Raw genomic sequence first — 18,537 nt, 5'->3', positions numbered from 1 at the left:
TCGATTTTTAAGAAAGTAGTCATGTTGGGAGTCTGGCTCTCGAGATTCGGAGGACGGTGCCTCTTCGATTTTGGAGCAAGCAATCTTATTGGGAGTGTTTTCTCGAATGTGAGTAAAGGTTGGGCATGTTTGCTAGTCTACCTTGCCACGAAGCACAGAGGTTGACACACAGGGACTTTCCAATTATCCAGCAGTGGTACTGTTCCTTTACCCTTGTGGGTAATAATATGGTAGCTAGACCTTCAAAATTTATGGGTCTAAACTTTGTTAGTGCTGTTTCTTTGCTATTCTTTTACCCTTCTTGGTCAGAGCGATGTAGTGGGAGCTGCAAGCTTCACGTGCTCAACTTTGGCAGAGAACTTTGGCAAAGTTATCTGTGGTACCCATGAGCTATTGTTGCGTGTGAGAAGTGGGTGATTGAACAGTAAGATTCATGTGTTTTCTACTTCCCCAGAAGTCTTTGACAGAATGCCCATAATTTCCGCAAAACTGAGTGTGCGTGTGACAGGTGCTGACAAGGCTGGAAAAGGCTGGAAAAGTAGGTGCCTCTTCGATTTCTGAGATCGGCCCTCGTGGTCTCTGGGGAGCCCAGCTTTTGAGAAAGCGAGCGCCTCTTCGATTTTTGAGATCGGCCTTCGTGGTCTTTGAGCAGCCCAACTTTTGAGAAAGCAAACGCCTCTTCGATTTCTGAGATCAACCCTCGTGATCTCTAAGCAGCCCAGCTTTTGAGAAAGCAAACGCCTCTTCGATTTCTGAGCAGGCGCCTCTTCGATTTCTGAAGCTTCGTCGAGTGCAGATTTTTATAGGGGCTGGCATTAAGTTCCAAAGCACACTTGAATCTCCACCAGTAGAAGCTTCATTCTTGCACTTCTAAGATCTTGATTTGTCCGACCTCTTCTCTCTTCAACACCTTTGAAAATGTCTGGCCCCTCCGACCGTCGTTTTGACTTGAACCTTGTTGAAGAGGCAGCCCCGCCTTCTCCAGACAACATATGGCGCCCATCCTTCGTCTCCCCTACTGGTCCTCTTACCGTTGGGGATTCCGTGATGAAGAATGATATGACCGCTGCGGTGGTGGCCAGGAACCTTCTCACTCCCAAAGATAACAGACTACTTTCCAAACGGTCTGATGAGTTAGCTGTTAAGGATTCGCTGGCTCTCAGTGTTCAGTGTGCAGGTTCTGTGTCTAATATGGCCCAACGCCTATTTGCTCGAACCCGCCAAGTTGAATCATTGGCGGCTGAAGTGATGAGTCTCAAACAGGAGATTAGAGGGCTCAAGCATGAGAATAAACAGTTGCACCGGCTCGCACATGACTATGCTACAAACATGAAAAGGAAGCTTGACCAGATGAAGGAAACTGATGGTCAGGTTTTACTTGATCATCAGAGATTTGTGGGTTTGTTCCAAAGGCATTTATTGCCTTCGTCTTCTGGGGCTGTACCGCGTAATGAAGCTCCAAATGATCAACCTCTGATGCCTCCTCCTTCTAGGGTTCTGTCCAGTGCTGAGGCTCCAAATGATCCCCCTCCGGTGCCTTCTCTTTCTGGGGCTCTACCGACTGCTGAGACTTCTCCTAAGCAACCTTTGTGAAGGCTCCCTCTTGTGTGCTTATTTTGACTCATGTATATGTACATATTTGTAGCTTATCGGGGATATCAATAAATAAGCTTTCCTTCATTTCAACGTATTGTGTTAAATACACCAAAGCCTTCTTCGCTAAGTTCTTTGAATTTTCTTTTGTTAAAGCTTGTATGTTGAAGCTTTCTGAGTGGAGCATGTAGGTTGGGGTAGTGTTCCCTTAATTTCCCGAGTGAGGAAAACTTCTCGGTTGGAGACTTGGAAAATCCAAGTCACTGAGTGGGATCGGCTATATAAATCTTAGAACGCCATTGTGCTCGATCCTGTGTCATGTCCTTCGTTAGATCTAAGTACTCTAAGTCTTTTCTTAGAGTCTCTTCCAAAGTTTTCCTAGGTCTTCCTCTACCCCTTCGGCCCTGAACCTCTGTCCCATAGTCGCATCTTCTAATCGGAACGTCAGTAGGCCTTCTTTGCACATGTCCAAACCACCGTAACCGATTTTCTCTCATCTTTCCTTCAATTTCGGCTACTCCTACTTTACCCCGGATATCCTCATTCCTAATCTTATCCTTTCTCGTGTGCCCACACATCCAACGAAGCATCCTCATCTCCGCTACACCCATTTTGTGTACGTGTTGATGTTTCACCGCCCAACATTCTGTGCCATACAGCATCGCCGGCCTTATTGCCGTCCTATAAAATTTTCCCTTGAGCTTCAGTGGCATACGGCGGTCACACAACACGCCGGATGCACTCTTCCACTTCATCCATCCAGCTTGTATTCTATGGTTGAGATCTCCATCTAATTCTCCGTTCTTTTGCAAGATAGATCCTAGGTAACGAAAACGGTCGCTCTTTGGTATTTCTTGATCTCCGATCCTCACCCCTAACTCGTTTTGGCCTCCATTTGCACTGAACTTGCACTCCATATATTCTGTCTTTGATCGGCTTAGGCGAAGACCTTTAGATTCCAACACTTCTCTCCAAAGGTTAAGCTTTGCATTTACCCCTTCCTGAGTTTCATCTATCAACACTATATCGTCTGCGAAAAGCATACACCAAGGAATATCATCTTGAATATGTCGTGTTAACTCATCCATTACCAACGCAAAAAGGTAAGGACTTAAGGATGAGCCTTGATGTAATCCTACAGTTATGGGAAAGCTTTCGGTTTGTCCTTCATGAGTTCTTACGGCAGTCTTTGCTCCTTCATACATATCCTTTATAGCTTGGATATATGCTACTCGTACTCCTTTCTTCTCTAAAATCCTCCAAAGAATGTCTCTTGGGACCCTATCATACGCTTTTTCCAAATCTATAAAGACCATGTGTAAATCCTTTTTCCCATCTCTATATCTTTCCATCAATCTTCGTAAGAGATAGATTGCCTCCATGGTTGAGCGCCCTGGCATGAACCCGAATTGGTTGTCCGAAACCCGTGTCTCTTGCCTCAATCTATGCTCAATGACTCTCTCCCAGAGCTTCATTGTATGACTCATTAGCTTAATACCCCTATAGTTCATGCAATTTTGTACGTCGCCCTTATTCTTGTAGATAGGCACCAAAGTGCTCATTCGCCACTCATTTGGCATCTTCTTCGTTTTCAAAATCCTATTGAAAAGGTCAGTGAGCCATGTTATACCTGTCTCTCCCAAAAGTTTCCACACTTCGATTGGTATATCGTCTGGGCCTATTGCTTTTTTATGCTTCATCTTCTTCAAAGCTACAACCACTTCTTCCTTCCGGATTCGACGATAAAAAGAGTAGTTTCTACACTCTTCTGAGTTACTCAACTCCCCTAAAGAAGCACTCATTTCATGTCCTTCATTGAAAAGATTATGAAAATAACCTCTCCATCTGTCTTTAACCGCGTTCTCTGTAGCAAGAACATTTCCATCCTCATCCTTGATGCACCTCACTTGGTTTAGGTCCCTTGTCTTCTTTTCCCTTGCTCTAGATAGTTTATAGATATCCAACTCTCCTTCTTTGGTATCTAGTCGTTTATACATATCGTCGTAAGCCGCTAACTTAGCTTCTCTGACAGCTTTCTTCGCCTCTTGCTTCGCTTTTCTATACCTTTCACCATTTTCATCAGTCCTCTCCTTGTATAAGGCTTTACAACATTCCTTCTTAGCCTTCACCTTTGTTTGTACCTCCTCATTCCACCACCAAGATTCCTTTTGGTGTGGGGCAAAGCCCTTGGACTCTCCTAATACCTCTTTTGCTACTTTTCGGATACAACTAGCCATGGAATCCCACATTTGGCTAGCTTCCCCCTCTCTATCCCACACACATTGGGTGATTACCTTCTCTTTGAAAATGGCTTGTTTTTCTTCTTTTAGATTCCACCATCTAGTCCTTGGGCACTTCCAAGTCTTGTTCTTTTGTCTTACTCTTTTGATATGTACATCCATCACCAACAAGCGATGTTGATTAGCCACGCTCTCTCCTGGTATAACTTTGCAATCCTTACAAGTTATACGATCCCCTTTCCTCATTAGAAGAAAATCTATTTGTGTTTTTGACGACCCACTCTTGTAGGTGATCACATGTTCTTCTCTCTTCTTAAAGAAGGTGTTGGCTAAGAAGAGATCATATGCCATTGCAAAATCCAAGATAGCTTCCCCATCCTCGTTTCTCTCCCCAAAACCATGGCCACCATGAAAACCTCCATAGTTGCCTGTCTCCCTGCCCACGTGTCCATTTAAATCTCCTCCTATAAATAACTTCTCCGTCTGAGCAATTCCTTGCACCAAGTCTCCAAGATCTTCCCAAAATTTCTCCTTCGAACTCGTATCCAACCCTACTTGAGGTGCGTACGCACTAATCACATTGATAAGTTCTTGTCCTATTACAATCTTGATTGCCATGATTCTATCTCCTACCCTCTTGACATCTACAACATCTTGTACCAAGGTCTTGTCCACGATGATGCCAACACCGTTTCTCGTTCTATTTGTGCCCGAATACCAAAGTTTAAACCCTGAGTTTTCTAGATCCTTTGCCTTACTACCAACCCACTTAGTTTCTTGTAGGCACATAATATTTATCCTTCTCCTCACCATAACTTCCACTACTTCCATAGATTTTCCCGTTAAGGTTCCTATATTCCACGTTCCTAAACGCATTTTGCTCTCTTGAACTCTACCCTTCTGTCCTAGCTTCTTCACCCTCCCCCGTCTAATAGGATCAAAGTACTTCTTTTGTGTGTCCCGGGTAAAGTTGATAGGAGCATATGCTCCCAAACAACTTTGAGTGGAGTCGTTCGAAAAGAAGTTTCTATGTCCTGTTCAGGTTCTTCTGCACTGGATACTCCTTTGCTAATACTATCATCCAACACAGCTGTCGAGTTCAAGGCACGGGGAACCTCCTTATTAGAACTGGTTCCATTCTCTTGTTTGCATTCTAGGACAAGATTACCTTGAGCAGCCAGTCCTCGCATATCTGAAGGTCCAGCAAAACCATTTGCAGAAACCCATTCTTCCGTGTCATCAAATGGATCAGCTGAACCTGCAGAGAGGACTTCATACTCAAATTCATAATCAGATTCTTCATCTGACAAGTCTAGCACAAAGGTTCAAGTTTCAGACATTTAGAATCCTACTTAATAGTAAAATATATATTATAAACCAAATATAAGCGGCATAGTATAAAACCTACTCCTCTTTCAGGTAATGACGGTTCAGCAATCTTATCGCCTGATTTCAGAATCATTCCAGGCCACATATGTGCGGAAAGAGCACCAAAAAGTCATTCAATACCTTGCGAGTCGCCATCAACTGACAAACCTGTAAAACAGTACCTTAAACTTAAAAGATATCCAACAAAGCAGGAAATTTGTGTGCCGTACGATCGGCGTGCTCATTTATCATGATATCACTTTTATTCATTTTCTCAGGCTAACCAACTCTTTCTAATATTGAAGCTGATACATGAACTTAGGTAATAGTCTGCCATGTCCTATTCAGGCATACACGACGTGAAGGTCCTACTTCTCCCTAGACTTCTCCAGCGTACAAGGACTCATGATACAAAGGCATGTCCTTAAAAATTGTTGATTGTGGTCATCCTTTACCTTGTGAAATAGACCCTGAAATAAAGTTTCCTACACCTTCAAATGTCCCAATGGGTAAAATTTCATCAAATCCTGAATGACGAACTATCTTCAATCATCCGAATTGCACGACGTTTCTACCTTCGAGCAGGGTACTTTTTATTTTTCACTTTCGTATAAAACTTGCCATAAACTACAAGTCAGAAAGAAAGGCTGCCTTACATTTGTCAAAATCAGCATTTGAAGCACAAGCTTCAACGAACTCAATGTTATGCTCATTGCACCATTCCAAACATGTGTGCCTAGCCTCCCAATATGGCTCGTCATCCCCCAATAAACAGCTTCTTTCAGTCTCGGAGATTCCATACGCAGTGAACCCTGGACCGTCATCAGCAAATGGGTCTCCAAGCTTCTGCAGTCGTCTTCTATATTCGGTATGAACCGGAACAAGATCAACCTTATTCCCTACGCACACTAGTATATCGAACTTTTGAAGATCAGTTCGAGATACCCATTTATGAAGCGCAGACAGAGACGACAACTGCAGCATAACGCGAGCAAATTGATATAAGACACATTGAAAATCATGCTAAACAAGTAAACAAAGTGACAAAGAGTGAGTAGCAAGAGACCGAAACTCAGTTGTGTTGACAACCAATATTAAGGCAGCCAACTGCTCATACGTTGGGAGGGACTATCAAAAATTCGTCATGGTGATGAGCCATCCATACCGAAACACCAGCTGTGTAGTACTTTGTAGAGATATTCCATCTATTTTTTTTCACCACAAAAATCATCAAAATTCACATTTCAAAAGAATTCAAAACGAATTATTTGTTCCCAAAATTCCTAAGAGTGGAATTCTTTGATCCCAAAATTCAAACTTTTACATACCCATCAACTACCAGCTGAGTAACGATGAAAAATCAGAAGCATCGTCAAAATCCAAACCCAGTAATCCTACAAATCAATAGGTCATGAATTTAGTATCAGTCAAAGGAGAGAGAAAGAGAGAGAGAGCTTACGGGAAATGAGAGCGCGTTTGCCGACGCCGGGGGAACCGAGGGAAGAAGATGCCGGGCCGCTTCTCCAGAGAGTCCTCCGTCCTTCGATTGGGTTTCCATTTCTCTATTTACTTTCGGAGAGACTGATAAAGTTTGGATCTTTGCAGCTCTAAAACCCTAATTCTTCTAACTCAATTTGGTGAAGACTGAAGACGATGACTGACCTTCTCAGCAGACTTTTCTACGCGGCAACAGGGCTCTGCCTTAGACCTGCAGTTAAAAACAGTTTCTTTTCTTTTCTTTTATTTTCATTCTTCAAAATTTTAAAAAAAATATTATAAAAATAATAGTGCTACATTTATCATGTATTTGTATATAATTTTTTTAATACAGGCACGCCTTGTAAACACGAATTTGTAAAAAAATATGTCAGACAAGTAATTTGATTTTGATTAGTTTCACAACTAACAAAAATTAGATTGTACTTCAGTAAGAACTTTCGTGATCTATATTGAGTTATTTGGTATTTGATCATCATAATTAGTAAGAGCGTCTCTAACAATATTCGTATCAAAATATGTCTACTTAAACAGGAAAAGATAAGTGCAACCACCAAACATATTGATAAAAATCATTTGGAAATCCAAGGGTGGTAGACCTTTTTAAAACTTCAATCAGTATTTTGGAATATGCTTAAAGGGGTATTTCAAGTTTGTAAGAAGTGGTGCAAATAGTCAAACAAAACATGTCACTTATGAGCGTATGACCCAAGAGAATTGATTTTTTGGTACCAAATATACTTGTGCAGAATTAAGTGAGGGATAGTGATGATTACAAAATCACTTTCTAAAAATGCAATCCAGTCATCAGCACTTTTTCCAACTCAAATTCTGTCCTCATAATCCCAGTCTAAAGCCAAACCAAACTTTCAAACCCTCTAAACTATCAAATCAGTTATCATTGGAATCCAACAGATGCATCAGCATCAGCTAACTTCAAGAGGCATGCCTTTAGTTTCAGGCATCTTCAAGTAAACAAATATCCAGGAACGATGCACCCGACAACATAGATTCCGAAGATGCCAGCAAATCCAACAGAGGAGAGCATGACAGGAAATGCGTAAGCGATGATGATGTCTCCAATCCAGAATGTGAGGGCACAGATGGCAATGCAGAGGCCGTGGATGCTCCGATGCTCGTAGGGATGATCTATGCGCAGAGAATGTTCGGGGTTACTCCAAATGCCATGACGAAGCAGCAAGCACGGCGGTGGAGATTGTTGCATTCAGAACAGTTCCCAAGTTGACAATGTTGGCAACTACAAGAGTGAGGGACAATATAATCTGGAGGCATACCAAGAAAGGCAAAAAGGAAAGCTTATTTTCCACAAATATGCATATAGATAGAACCGGTTACAAATTTTTAGTCTAAATTGAAACGGAGGGACACTAAATAGACCATAAGGGACACACTAAACTGTAATTTATCGTTTGTATAGTGTACCCTAATTATAATTTTGATTAAAAGTTAGTAATTGGTTCTAGGAAACCGAATGTGTTCGAAATTATCTTCTGCCAGCTATATCCATTAAGAAAGTTGTAATGGCACTTACGAAGAGAGAAGCAGATGTCGGATTCAACCCTATGTTAGATAGAAGAACGGCAACACCAGCCTGCTCATACACCTGAGGAGTGCAGAAAAAAAATTACATGCATTTAAATAAAATTTCCCTTTTTAACTTTTTCTACCAAACCTGTTGAAGAATTTGAAGTCCAATTCCAACAACTAATGCATGCAGCACGCTTCACTCCCAGCTTCCGATGGTGGAACACAAAGAGAGCGCAGGCTTGTTGGTTCCTTGGCAGAAACAGTAAGCTGACTAACTAGTAACTAGAGCAGCAGCATAATGAGTTCACTTTCTTGGCTTACACCAGAAATTTAAACAACCAACGAAGGACGAGACCTGTGAGATTATGAGGGTCGAGATCAATCAAGTTGATTCAAGCGGCTATGTTTTTTACATTGTTATCTCCTCTTGATATTAAAATTCTACTAAATCTTATTAATCAACACTAAATCAAATTTTTCACCTATTCATTCATTGAAAAAGCCTATTCATTCATTGAAAAAGCAGAAGTAAATGCTAATAAAAAAATAGTTGCAAACCCCGACTCTTGATTAAACAGTAGTCCTACAAGTCTTCCATCTCTGTGTGTAAACTTGATTAACAGAGAGAGAAGCATGTGGTTTACATGTTCATCCAAACGATGTAGTTCTTTGATCTTCGTGTAGAAATTTTGTACTTAAATGAACAAAACCAAGTTTTTAGGTAATTAATCTTGAATTTTGTACTTATAATCTCATTTCTTCTTGTATATTTTCCTTCCATAATTGTTTGTTTTGATTAATTAGAATTTGATTTTATCAATGAAAGGTACTTCAAGATACAAATGTGGTTTATGTTTTTCTAATAACTAAGGTCATCTCCAACCAAAGATTGGCCAAATGGCTCGTTTTAGCCCTCTGACCCTCCAAGATATTAATATTTTAATGAACAGTATATGACCATATTTGCCTTCATCTCCAACCAGGGCCAAAGGACCAGAGAGCTCATTTTAGTTATGTCACAAAAAACCATCTCCAACCAAGGGCTAAAGAGCTATAGTATGGAATATGTAGAATTAAAATAAAATAAGATAAGATAGTATAGAATGGTGAAAAATATGTGAGAAATTGTGTAGGAAAAAAATTAGAAATTAAAAAAAAAATCGTCCAAAAAAAAAGGGATGTTAAAAAAAAAAACTGGGACAAAAAAAATCATAAACCCTAAACCTAAAGTGGGCTGAAAAAGGAAAAAAAAAAAAAAAAAAAAGGGCTAGCGAGTGGGCTAGTTGGCTGAAGATGGCCAGCCGGTTGGCCCTCTGGCCTAGTCCTCGATTGGAAATGATTTTCGGGTTACTCTCGACCCTCTGACTCTCTGGACCCGATTGGAGATGGCCTAACTACCTACAGATATGAAATCTTTGTTTCTAAAGATATGAAATCTTTGATTATGCAGATTGAAAACTGTTCAAAAATTTTCCTGTATTTAATTTAAATTAATTAATTTTTATTATATTAATTTAAATAAATATTACACTAAACAATAATAAAAAAATCGCTAAAACTGAAATGTACGTACCAAAACTCCTGGTAAATCAGAAATTGTGGACGGTTGCTCTTGCTCTTCCTCAATATCAGAAGGAACATTGTGATCAATCTGCGTGCGTTTGGGATGATCATCCGCTGGGTTCGAAGATAAGGAAGGCCATTGTTGTTGCCGATCATATTCATCATCGACGATATCTGAGGATCCAAGACTACTCGTTGGTCCCAAAGACAAGGGAAGCCGTTCATCTTCTTTGCGGAATAAGGGGTGCACCCCGCACATTTTAACGCGTGCCCAGTAGGGAAGTTGAAATTTAACTTTACAAATATCTCCCTGCTTCTCTAAATCCACTAACATGAGCCCCACATGAGCTTTTTCCATCCATTTCCCACCCCACAAAAATTCTTTATAATCACTTGCTTCGTTGATGTGAATACGAAAATTGTCAAAATACCCCACTCCAATACATTTTGATAAAGGCCGTGGTGGAAAAACACAAGATAGAGCCAATCCTAATAACGCCTCCCTCTCCTGTAAATTTAGAGGAATTTCAAAACTAAATTCACCATCTCCAACATAAGCACCTTGCCATTCACTTTCAATCCTAGTGGCTGTTAGATGTTTAGAGGTATAGCTGAACCGCTTTGGAATTTCTTCGCCTGGATACGTAACGTTCAATTGAGAGCACCGAAGAAATTCCTGCAATAGTGAATAATATGTAAATTACTAATTACAAACAATCATGATCTGTTCTCCCTCCCAAGTATCAACAAATTATATATTTTAATTTCAAGAGAAATTAAGAGAGGAGAGACGAACCTGATTCCAGTTCAACCAATTATTTTCCAACTTTGCCACCTCATCGCCGCTTAGTCCAAAGCAATTAGTCAACTGCAGACGCCTAAGCCCCGAGGGCAACTTTGGAATTTTCTCCAATGATGTGCAATCATCCAGATATAATTCCCTTAGATTTGGTGGAAGGGCATGTGGAATTTCCCGAAGCCTCTTGCAGCCTTGCAATCTAAGCTGCTCCAAGATGACAAAATTGCTAATGCAATCCGGAAGACTAACAAAATTGTTTTTCGACAGATCAAGATTTGTTACTGTGGACCAGCAATGAAGACTGGATGGTTCATATTGAAGAGGCACAAGGAAATCACTTTCTGATAAATTGCATCCACCAAGATGAAGATGGCGTAAGTTGAAAAGGGCTAATGGAATACCGTTGTAATGTGAAGTATCTAAGCGAGTTGAAAACTTCCCAAATGTCACCAGTTTTGGGCATCCATCCATTTCAATATAGTCGAGATGTTGCAACCCATAAATGTGATGTAATGATGTACCTGTAAGGTTCTCACAATTATTTGCCCTCAAATATTTAAGCCCAGTAAGATATGCAATTGATGAAGGCAATTCTCTTATGCCACTTTTTGATATGACCAAATACTTTAGAGATTCCATCTCGGCCTCTATTTCTGGGAAACTCTTGAGCCTTGTGCAACCATAAAGATAAAGGCCTTGAAGGGATCGCAATCTAAGTCTCGTCGCAAATCTCTCAAGCCTAGAGCACTCATAAAGACTTAAGCTATAGAGTTTATCAAGGTATCCAACAGAATCATCAACTTCAACTAAACGTTTACACCTATTTAGAATCAACTTCCTTAGGTTTGGACTTCCGGATAAGTTGGGAATTTTTTCTAAGAATTCGGAACCACTTAAATTCAAAGATGTAAGCATTGCCAAATTCTGTGAAATCAAAATCAAAAGAAAAAACAAATCACAAACTTTAAATAGAATAATTAATGATGAAAAGCTTTGGCAAATTTCGTTTTCCACAAATAAAATAAACAATTAAATTAGTAATTGTCCAAATTAATTTATAATACGTATACATACCTGAAATACTTTCAATTGTCTGATGTCGCTGTTTGGCATAATAAACGTGACAAGATGCCTTAGATGACAATTGGATTGCAAATTGAATGTAAGTATATGCTTTTGAAGAATATTGGATCCCCAGCCTTGAATCTCATCTCTACCGAATTCAATCGCCCTCAAACCAATTCCCCACAAATCAATCCACCTCAAATCGTTGGGTAGATACTCAACGCATCCAGAAAAGTGTGCATTACAACTTATAAAAATTTCAAGATTTACCATCTCGAAAAAGCTTTTTGCATTCAAGGGTATCACATACGGCTTGGGCAACTTCACCACAATGCCTTTAATTTTCTCTGTTCCCTAAATGGAAAAGAAATAGTGTTAACAAACAAATCGTTTAACAAACAATTCAAAAGGGTTTTAATCTTTTTTTTCTTTTCAAAATCATGTCAATTAAATCAAATGCAAGAACATATATTCTACCTACTCTGTTTTCAGTTAGAACACGGTACACATCTTCATGATGCCACAATCTGCTCCTTTTGCCTGGTTCAGTGGGCGATTCTTCACGAACTATACGCTTACCCATTTTTTCTAGCAAGTCATGCATCAAAATCCTATTATATTCAATAGTTATGATGGCTTTCTCAACGAGTACGTCAATACAATCTTGAGGTACACTGAGCTTCGAACTTCTTAATATTTGTAACACGTAATCTTTATCTTTACCCTTGAAGAAGCATGCAATGTCTAAAAAAACTTGTTGCATGACATAATCCAAGGTATCATAACTTTTTCGAAGTACTTTTTGAATTCCTCCATAAGGTTCTCTATCGTAAGAATCGTAACTATCCATTATAGCTTGCCAACGATCTATACTTTTATTATGTAGATAAGAACCTATAAGATTAAGTGCTAACGGATGGCCTTGAGCATATGCTATTGCACGTCGTGCGAGTCCCAAATAATCATCTGAAGGTTCTTTTTTTCTGAAGGCATTCCAACTTAAAAGCTCAAGAGCCTTGTCGCCTTTTAACTTTTGGACCTCGTATATCAACTCAACGTCATAAGATTTCAACAATCCAATATCTTTTGTGGTTATGATCATTGTGCTACCCTCACCGAGCCATTCAACTTGAACCAAGTTGTTTAACTGCTCCAGTTCATCCACATCATCAAGAATTAAGAGAATCTTCTTTCGCCTCAACAGTTTCTCTATAAGGATGTTTCCTCTATGAGTATTGACAGCTTTCCAATCTGAACCACCAATCTCACTTAGAAGAGTGTTTTGTAGTTGGAGTGGGCCTTCGTATTGCATTGACTTTTCTCGAACATCTGCCAGGAAACAACGACCTTCAAACTTATAAGCAATTGCATTATAAACAGTTTTTGCAACTTCAGTCTTGCCGATTCCAGATGCCCCCCAAATCCCAACCACACACGGATCATTTCCACCATCTAAAAGCTCTTTCACCTTTTCTACACAAGACTCCATTCCAACTTGGTATTTGGCTACATTCAAATGCGGGCCTTGTAGTACACGGACTAGGATCTCGTTCACGATCTGACTGATAAATTTAGCTTCATGCCTACCAGTTTATATAAAAATTTGACACATTTAGCCAATCAACTTTTTCTGCTATATCTCTTTGAAAAAGGAAAAAAATGTAAAAAGAAAAAGAGAATGAAAAGATAAAAAATTGAAAAAAACAGAGGTATGGATAATCACTGCTGCAGTCAAGCATGTGCCGCTTGCAACTAAATACAGAATCATGTAAGATAATAATTGGCCCATTAATGAAAATGATTTACCCCTATGCCATTATTCACAATTTCACATTGCCGTTTAGTAATCTGTAAAATCCTAACATCTTTCCATACTTAGGACATTAACTTCTTTTTTTCCTTTTGTTAAAAAAATAATAATATGACAGACTTTTTTTTTTTTTTTGGCATTTAAATGTTATGTTGTTGTTCGGATGAAAAAAGATGTTTTGGATGGATATGCATCATTTCTTTCCTAAAAGTACTAATTTACCTAACATCGTTAGTAAACGGTAAATTATAAAACAACACCATAGGTAGATTATTAATAAAAATAAGTAATATGCAAATTAATTTTGCAAAAAAGTAGGTAAATTGATTTTTCAAACAAAATTAGGAAACCAAAAAATATTAATAAATTTAAAATTTGAACAAAAAAAAATGGGTACAATCGGGTAATTAATCCAGCCAATTCGAAATTTAACACAATTAGTAATGACCATTTAACTTGCAATAGGTTTAACACAATAAATGGATATAAATATGCAAGAGAATCAAATTGTTATTAGGGGCATTTTAGGAAACTGAAAGATATAAAATCTAACTTGTTAAGCTTAATTGGTCAAGCACAAAAACTAGGTTGGGTTTTATGTAAAGAAAATTGAATTTCAGGTGAAGTCATCTTTTCAGATTAAAGGCAGTATAAGGGAAAGAAATATACGTACTCTCCCTCTTTGAAAGTATATCCTGACAAACTTGCTGCATCTGTAAGAGCACTCCTCCATGTGAGGATCTTCTCCTTGTTGTCTTCGAATTTGAACTTTTCTGTAAACGCGTCACCAAAACTACTCGTTTGCTTTCGTACATCGGACGGATCCACTTTGTAAAAAACTGGCAAAACTATTTGCTGCCTTGACTTTCTACATTCAAGGATACGTACGAGCTCTTCCAAGCACCATCTTGAAGATGCATAGTTTTTAGAGAATATAATGATCGAAATTCTCGACTCATCAATTGCTTCGAGAAGAGCCTGAGATATTCCTTCTCCTCTTTTAAGTTGGTGATCAATGAACGTGGTGATTGCCTTGCCGTCCAACGCCTTGTAAAAATGATCTGTAAAATTGGTTCGTGTATCGTCTCCTCTAAAGCTCAAAAAGACATCGTACTTCCACAAAGGAGGACTGCTGAAGGAAGAAGAAGAGACAAGTTGATTGTTCATTGGAGAAATCCAGGTAAATTGAAGAGCCTTTCAAAGAATCGAGTCTGGATGCTGGACTGGTACTCGCACCAAGAATTCGCTCTTGTTATATATCAGGCCATTCGCATGATTTTCTGCCTATGTGGGAAGCAGCAGTTTCCTACCACCTTCAATGTGAATGTGATAAAGTTAAAAAGGAGAGCAACCTTCCTTGGAACTTCCATTCATCAAACCGAGATTTTCCCTAACGTTGCCGACAAGCTTTCTTCCACCTCACAGCACCGACAACAAAAGGTCGAAAACGGATCCCCTCCGGATCCATTATGTGGGGATTCTATGGATCTTCACATCTTAATCGTTTATCGTATATCGTGCGATCATTTTTCGTCATGTATTATTTATGTTTAATTTTAAATAATAAAGTTAAATATTCATGATCGCACGATACATAATGAACGGTTGAGATATGAGGATCCCTAAGATCCCCACATAATGCATCCGGAGGGGATCAGTTTTCCAACAAGTCCATTCCTATTGTATATCCCACCAAACACAAGATGACACGTCAGAAAGTTAAAATGATTGAGATTGGGTGATTGAGTTACACTATTGACATTATTCCATATCCGACATAGATATTTTGGAATTTTGGAATTTTTTCAGAAATAATACTAGAAAAATTAATTTTGTCAACAAAAATTTAAAAATTAAAGAATAAAGAAGTTGATAATTGTTTTATTACTTAATCGTTCATAAGCATGTTCATTCCTATTAGTAATACATCGTTTAGTTTTTAAATTTTCTTTTCAAATTTATCGTTCCTAACATTATACTATTTTCTGCATGACATATTCATAGGTCTTGTAATCTTGATGGGCAAATTCATCATCCCTTCACACTGTTAATAGTTGGAAACAGCTCAACTACGATCGTTCTTCTTTTCCTTTCGGCAAAATGATCTCTTAGACAAATTATTTTTCTTTCTCTATTTCAATGTGCATGTTGTCAAGTTGAAGGATTGTAGTTGCAATAAAAGTTCATCTCTTTCGTTATGTTACTAACATGCTCTCTTTTTCATCTCATGACACTTACACAATGCAATAAGAAAATAAAATGATAATATGTCAAATCAATCATACGCATAAAAAAGTTTAAACGCATAAAAACATACAATTGTCTTGAAGTAATACAAAAGTATTTCATTATAGAGTAATTTTCTTCCCATCCCTTTTCTTTTTTGGCACTCCTTTTTTGTTCGGACCTATTAATTCTCCTTTGATTTAAAAAAAAATCAAAACCCAAATAATTCTTCTTAACCAGCCCCACATTACTGCTTTCAGTTTTTGTCAGGGTACCAATTCCTGGATTTGGATCCTCTCCTGAGCACAAGAAGAGGATCCTCGTGATCAAATAGTGTGGGCTGTTAAATGAAAATTCAACGGTTATTATTATTATAATTTTACAAAGATCCTCTATTTGTTACTGTTAAATTTTCATCCAACGACCTACACTTCTTGATCATGAGGATCCTCTCCTTGGGCTTAGGAGAGGATCCAAATCCCCAATTCCCTATCTCATCCCTTCACACTTCCACTGGATGGGAATTAGCTAAAACAATTCCTTGTGGATAACTTGCTTTTCCGTGATGAGAAAAAAAATACAAGGGAAAAGCAAAGGAATATGCAGGAGATCAAATTAATTAACCACACCCCACATTATTTATATCCAGTCTAATTGCGTCGTTTTGAACCATATAAATAGTGTCGCATACTTGAAGAAAGGTGAGTAAATTAAGGATTTGGATCCATTCCGGACCTTAATGTTCAGAACCTGCAAGTTCACAAATCTGGGCCACTAATTGGTGTGCAAGTCAAATCAGGGTTGTTAGTTATGTGTGATGGGTCAGGAAAATAAATTAATGAAGACCGTTGGATTCAATTTGTATGGCCCAGATTTGTTGACTTGGAGGCTTCGGACACTAAGGTCCGGAACTGATCCAAACCGTCGATTAAGGTGATTATTTCACAAATGATAAAATAATGTATAATAAAGCCAAATAAACTAAGGTCTGCAAGTATTGGAGGCATTTTTTATTGAGACTGGAATACGGATGATATATCACGTATTTTTATATAAATGATGAAAATTTTATTTTTGAAGTTATTAAATTTTTACGTGTTCTGTTCACATTAAAAAGACTTTCTGCGTATTGAGTGTGAAGTCCCCCATAGGGACTTTCTTTCGGCAGGCCTTGTGCTTTTCTTCCTAGAGGCAGATTGTCTGCCCTCCGTGTTATTTCATGTCCTCTTATCTGTGCGGTCACTGTTAAATCACGTCAATATTTTATATTTTTATTATTTTTTATCTTATTATCTCTATTAAAAAATTAATATAAAATGTTTACGTGATTTAACCGTGTTCCCATAAAATAAAAGTGCATGAAAAAGCACCACAACTAGGAGGGCAGACAATCTGCCTCGTTTCTTCCTGCCCACAACCACAAAGCAGTTTCCTACGGACCACCTTTCGAGTTGAAGGAGAGGAACTTTGGTTGCAACTTCCATTCATCAAACAATGATTTTTTTTTTTTAGGTTATTGAAGCACGCGGTCCCTTTTTCACCTCATGGCACAGAAACGATGCCATACGAAGTTATAATGATCGTATCAAACTAATTATATACATATAAAAGTTAAAATACATGAAAATACGTAATTAATTTAAAATATTATAATAAAACACTTAAAACTTTCTTCATTTGTACCCTTTTTACCTTTTTCTTATTCGTTTTTAACATTAATGAGTTAAATTATTAAACGCCAGAAAAAAACAGAGATCAACAGAGATTCAACCTGCACCAAAACAAATAATATTGTTGTTTTCCACCAACAATAAAACGCCTTTTGCATTCATTTCTGCCGTCAATTTTCTTTTAATTTACCTAAAAAGACAGAAAAGTGAATGAGAAAGGAAGGATGTGATAAGACTCGTATTCAGATTGAAGGGAAATTTACTTTCGCCAATTCCTCCTCACATCCCTTCACACTTTACTAGACAGATGGGACCAGCTAAAAAGATTCCTTTCGGACAATTTTTTGGTAGTGATTTTGATAGAAAACGAATAAAAGGACATCGCCCCTTTTATCTTCAAATTATAATTAAAGTGTAGAGAGAGAGAGTGTTACGACGCCTAAATAAAAAGTATTAATTACAAATCAAATCAAGAGCAATAAATACATATATTTAATTATCAAAATGTCCTATGAACGAGAGCAGTTCTTCTGCACCCATTTTTATCTGTGGCTCCTCTGTGCTTTTGTTAATTGGCTGAGGATTTGGTTAATTTTTTATTATTTTAATTAATTATGTTTAGTTCAATTAACAAAGACACAGAGAGGCCACAGGCAAAAATGGGTGATCTCATCTCCCTATGAACTAGCACGAAAGCTTCCTACCACCTTCAATGCGAATGTGATAAAGTTAAGGGAGAGCAAGCTTCCTTGGAACTTCCATTTATCAAACGGAGACTTACCTTAGTGTTGCTGGCACGCTTTCTTTCACCTCACGACACCAACAACAAAAGAACTTCCATGCCACGAGTCCACGGCAAATGTATGTCACACTAAACACGACTTCACACGTTCAAATATTAGAGTCGTGAAATTTGGGTGATTGAATTATAGTGTTGTCACGATTCATTTTAGACCAGCCCCACCTTAACCGTTTTTTGGGTGGAAATTTTTTTTCAGTGTGCCATTATTCAAGGACTTGGATTGTCTGCTCTTCCCGTGCCCTTCTGTTTGTGTGGTCACGGTTAAGCCACGTCAACATTTTATATTACTATTTTTTTTTGTCTTATTATTTTTATAAAAAACAATATAAAATATTAACATGGATTAACCGTGACCA

General features: G+C 38.3%; 1 protein-coding gene and 1 pseudogene across 1 annotated transcript; both read right to left on the bottom strand.

Annotated features, from left to right (window-relative positions):
* Positions 1 to 14,943, bottom strand: part of LOC126608661 (disease resistance protein RPV1-like) — a 112,225-nt pseudogene extending 97,282 nt beyond the window's left edge.
* LOC126608732 (disease resistance-like protein DSC1) lies at positions 7,371 to 12,299 on the bottom strand. The gene is made up of 6 exons (XM_050276736.1): positions 12,151 to 12,299; positions 11,683 to 12,027; positions 10,606 to 11,532; positions 9,820 to 10,485; positions 8,251 to 8,601; positions 7,371 to 7,981 (listed from the first exon to the last, which is right to left on the bottom strand). The coding sequence occupies exons 2-5, from the start codon at positions 11,944 to 11,946 to the stop codon at positions 8,551 to 8,553; spliced, it is 1,908 nt and encodes a 635-aa protein (XP_050132693.1). The 5' UTR covers positions 11,947 to 12,027; positions 12,151 to 12,299; the 3' UTR covers positions 7,371 to 7,981; positions 8,251 to 8,550.
* Positions 14,944 to 18,537: the final 3,594 nt, after the last annotated feature.

This window comes from Malus sylvestris, chromosome 2 (genome assembly GCF_916048215.2).
Source record: "Malus sylvestris chromosome 2, drMalSylv7.2, whole genome shotgun sequence".
In the NCBI taxonomy this organism is placed as follows: Eukaryota; Viridiplantae; Streptophyta; class Magnoliopsida; order Rosales; family Rosaceae; genus Malus; species Malus sylvestris.
This window is presented reverse-complemented; position numbering and strand designations above follow the sequence as displayed.

Coding starts and splice junctions, on each gene's coding strand:
- LOC126608732 (XM_050276736.1), bottom strand. CDS start 11,946: ATGGTAAATCTTGAAATTTTTATAAGTTGTAATGCACACTTTTCTGGA. Junction 10,486..10,605: donor ATTGGTTGAACTGGAATCAG/GTTCGTCTCTCC, acceptor TCACTATTGCAG/GAATTTCTTCGGTGCTCTCA. Junction 8,602..9,819: donor CTGATTTACCAGGAGTTTTG/GTACGTACATTT, acceptor ATAATCTCACAG/GTCTCGTCCTTCGTTGGTTG.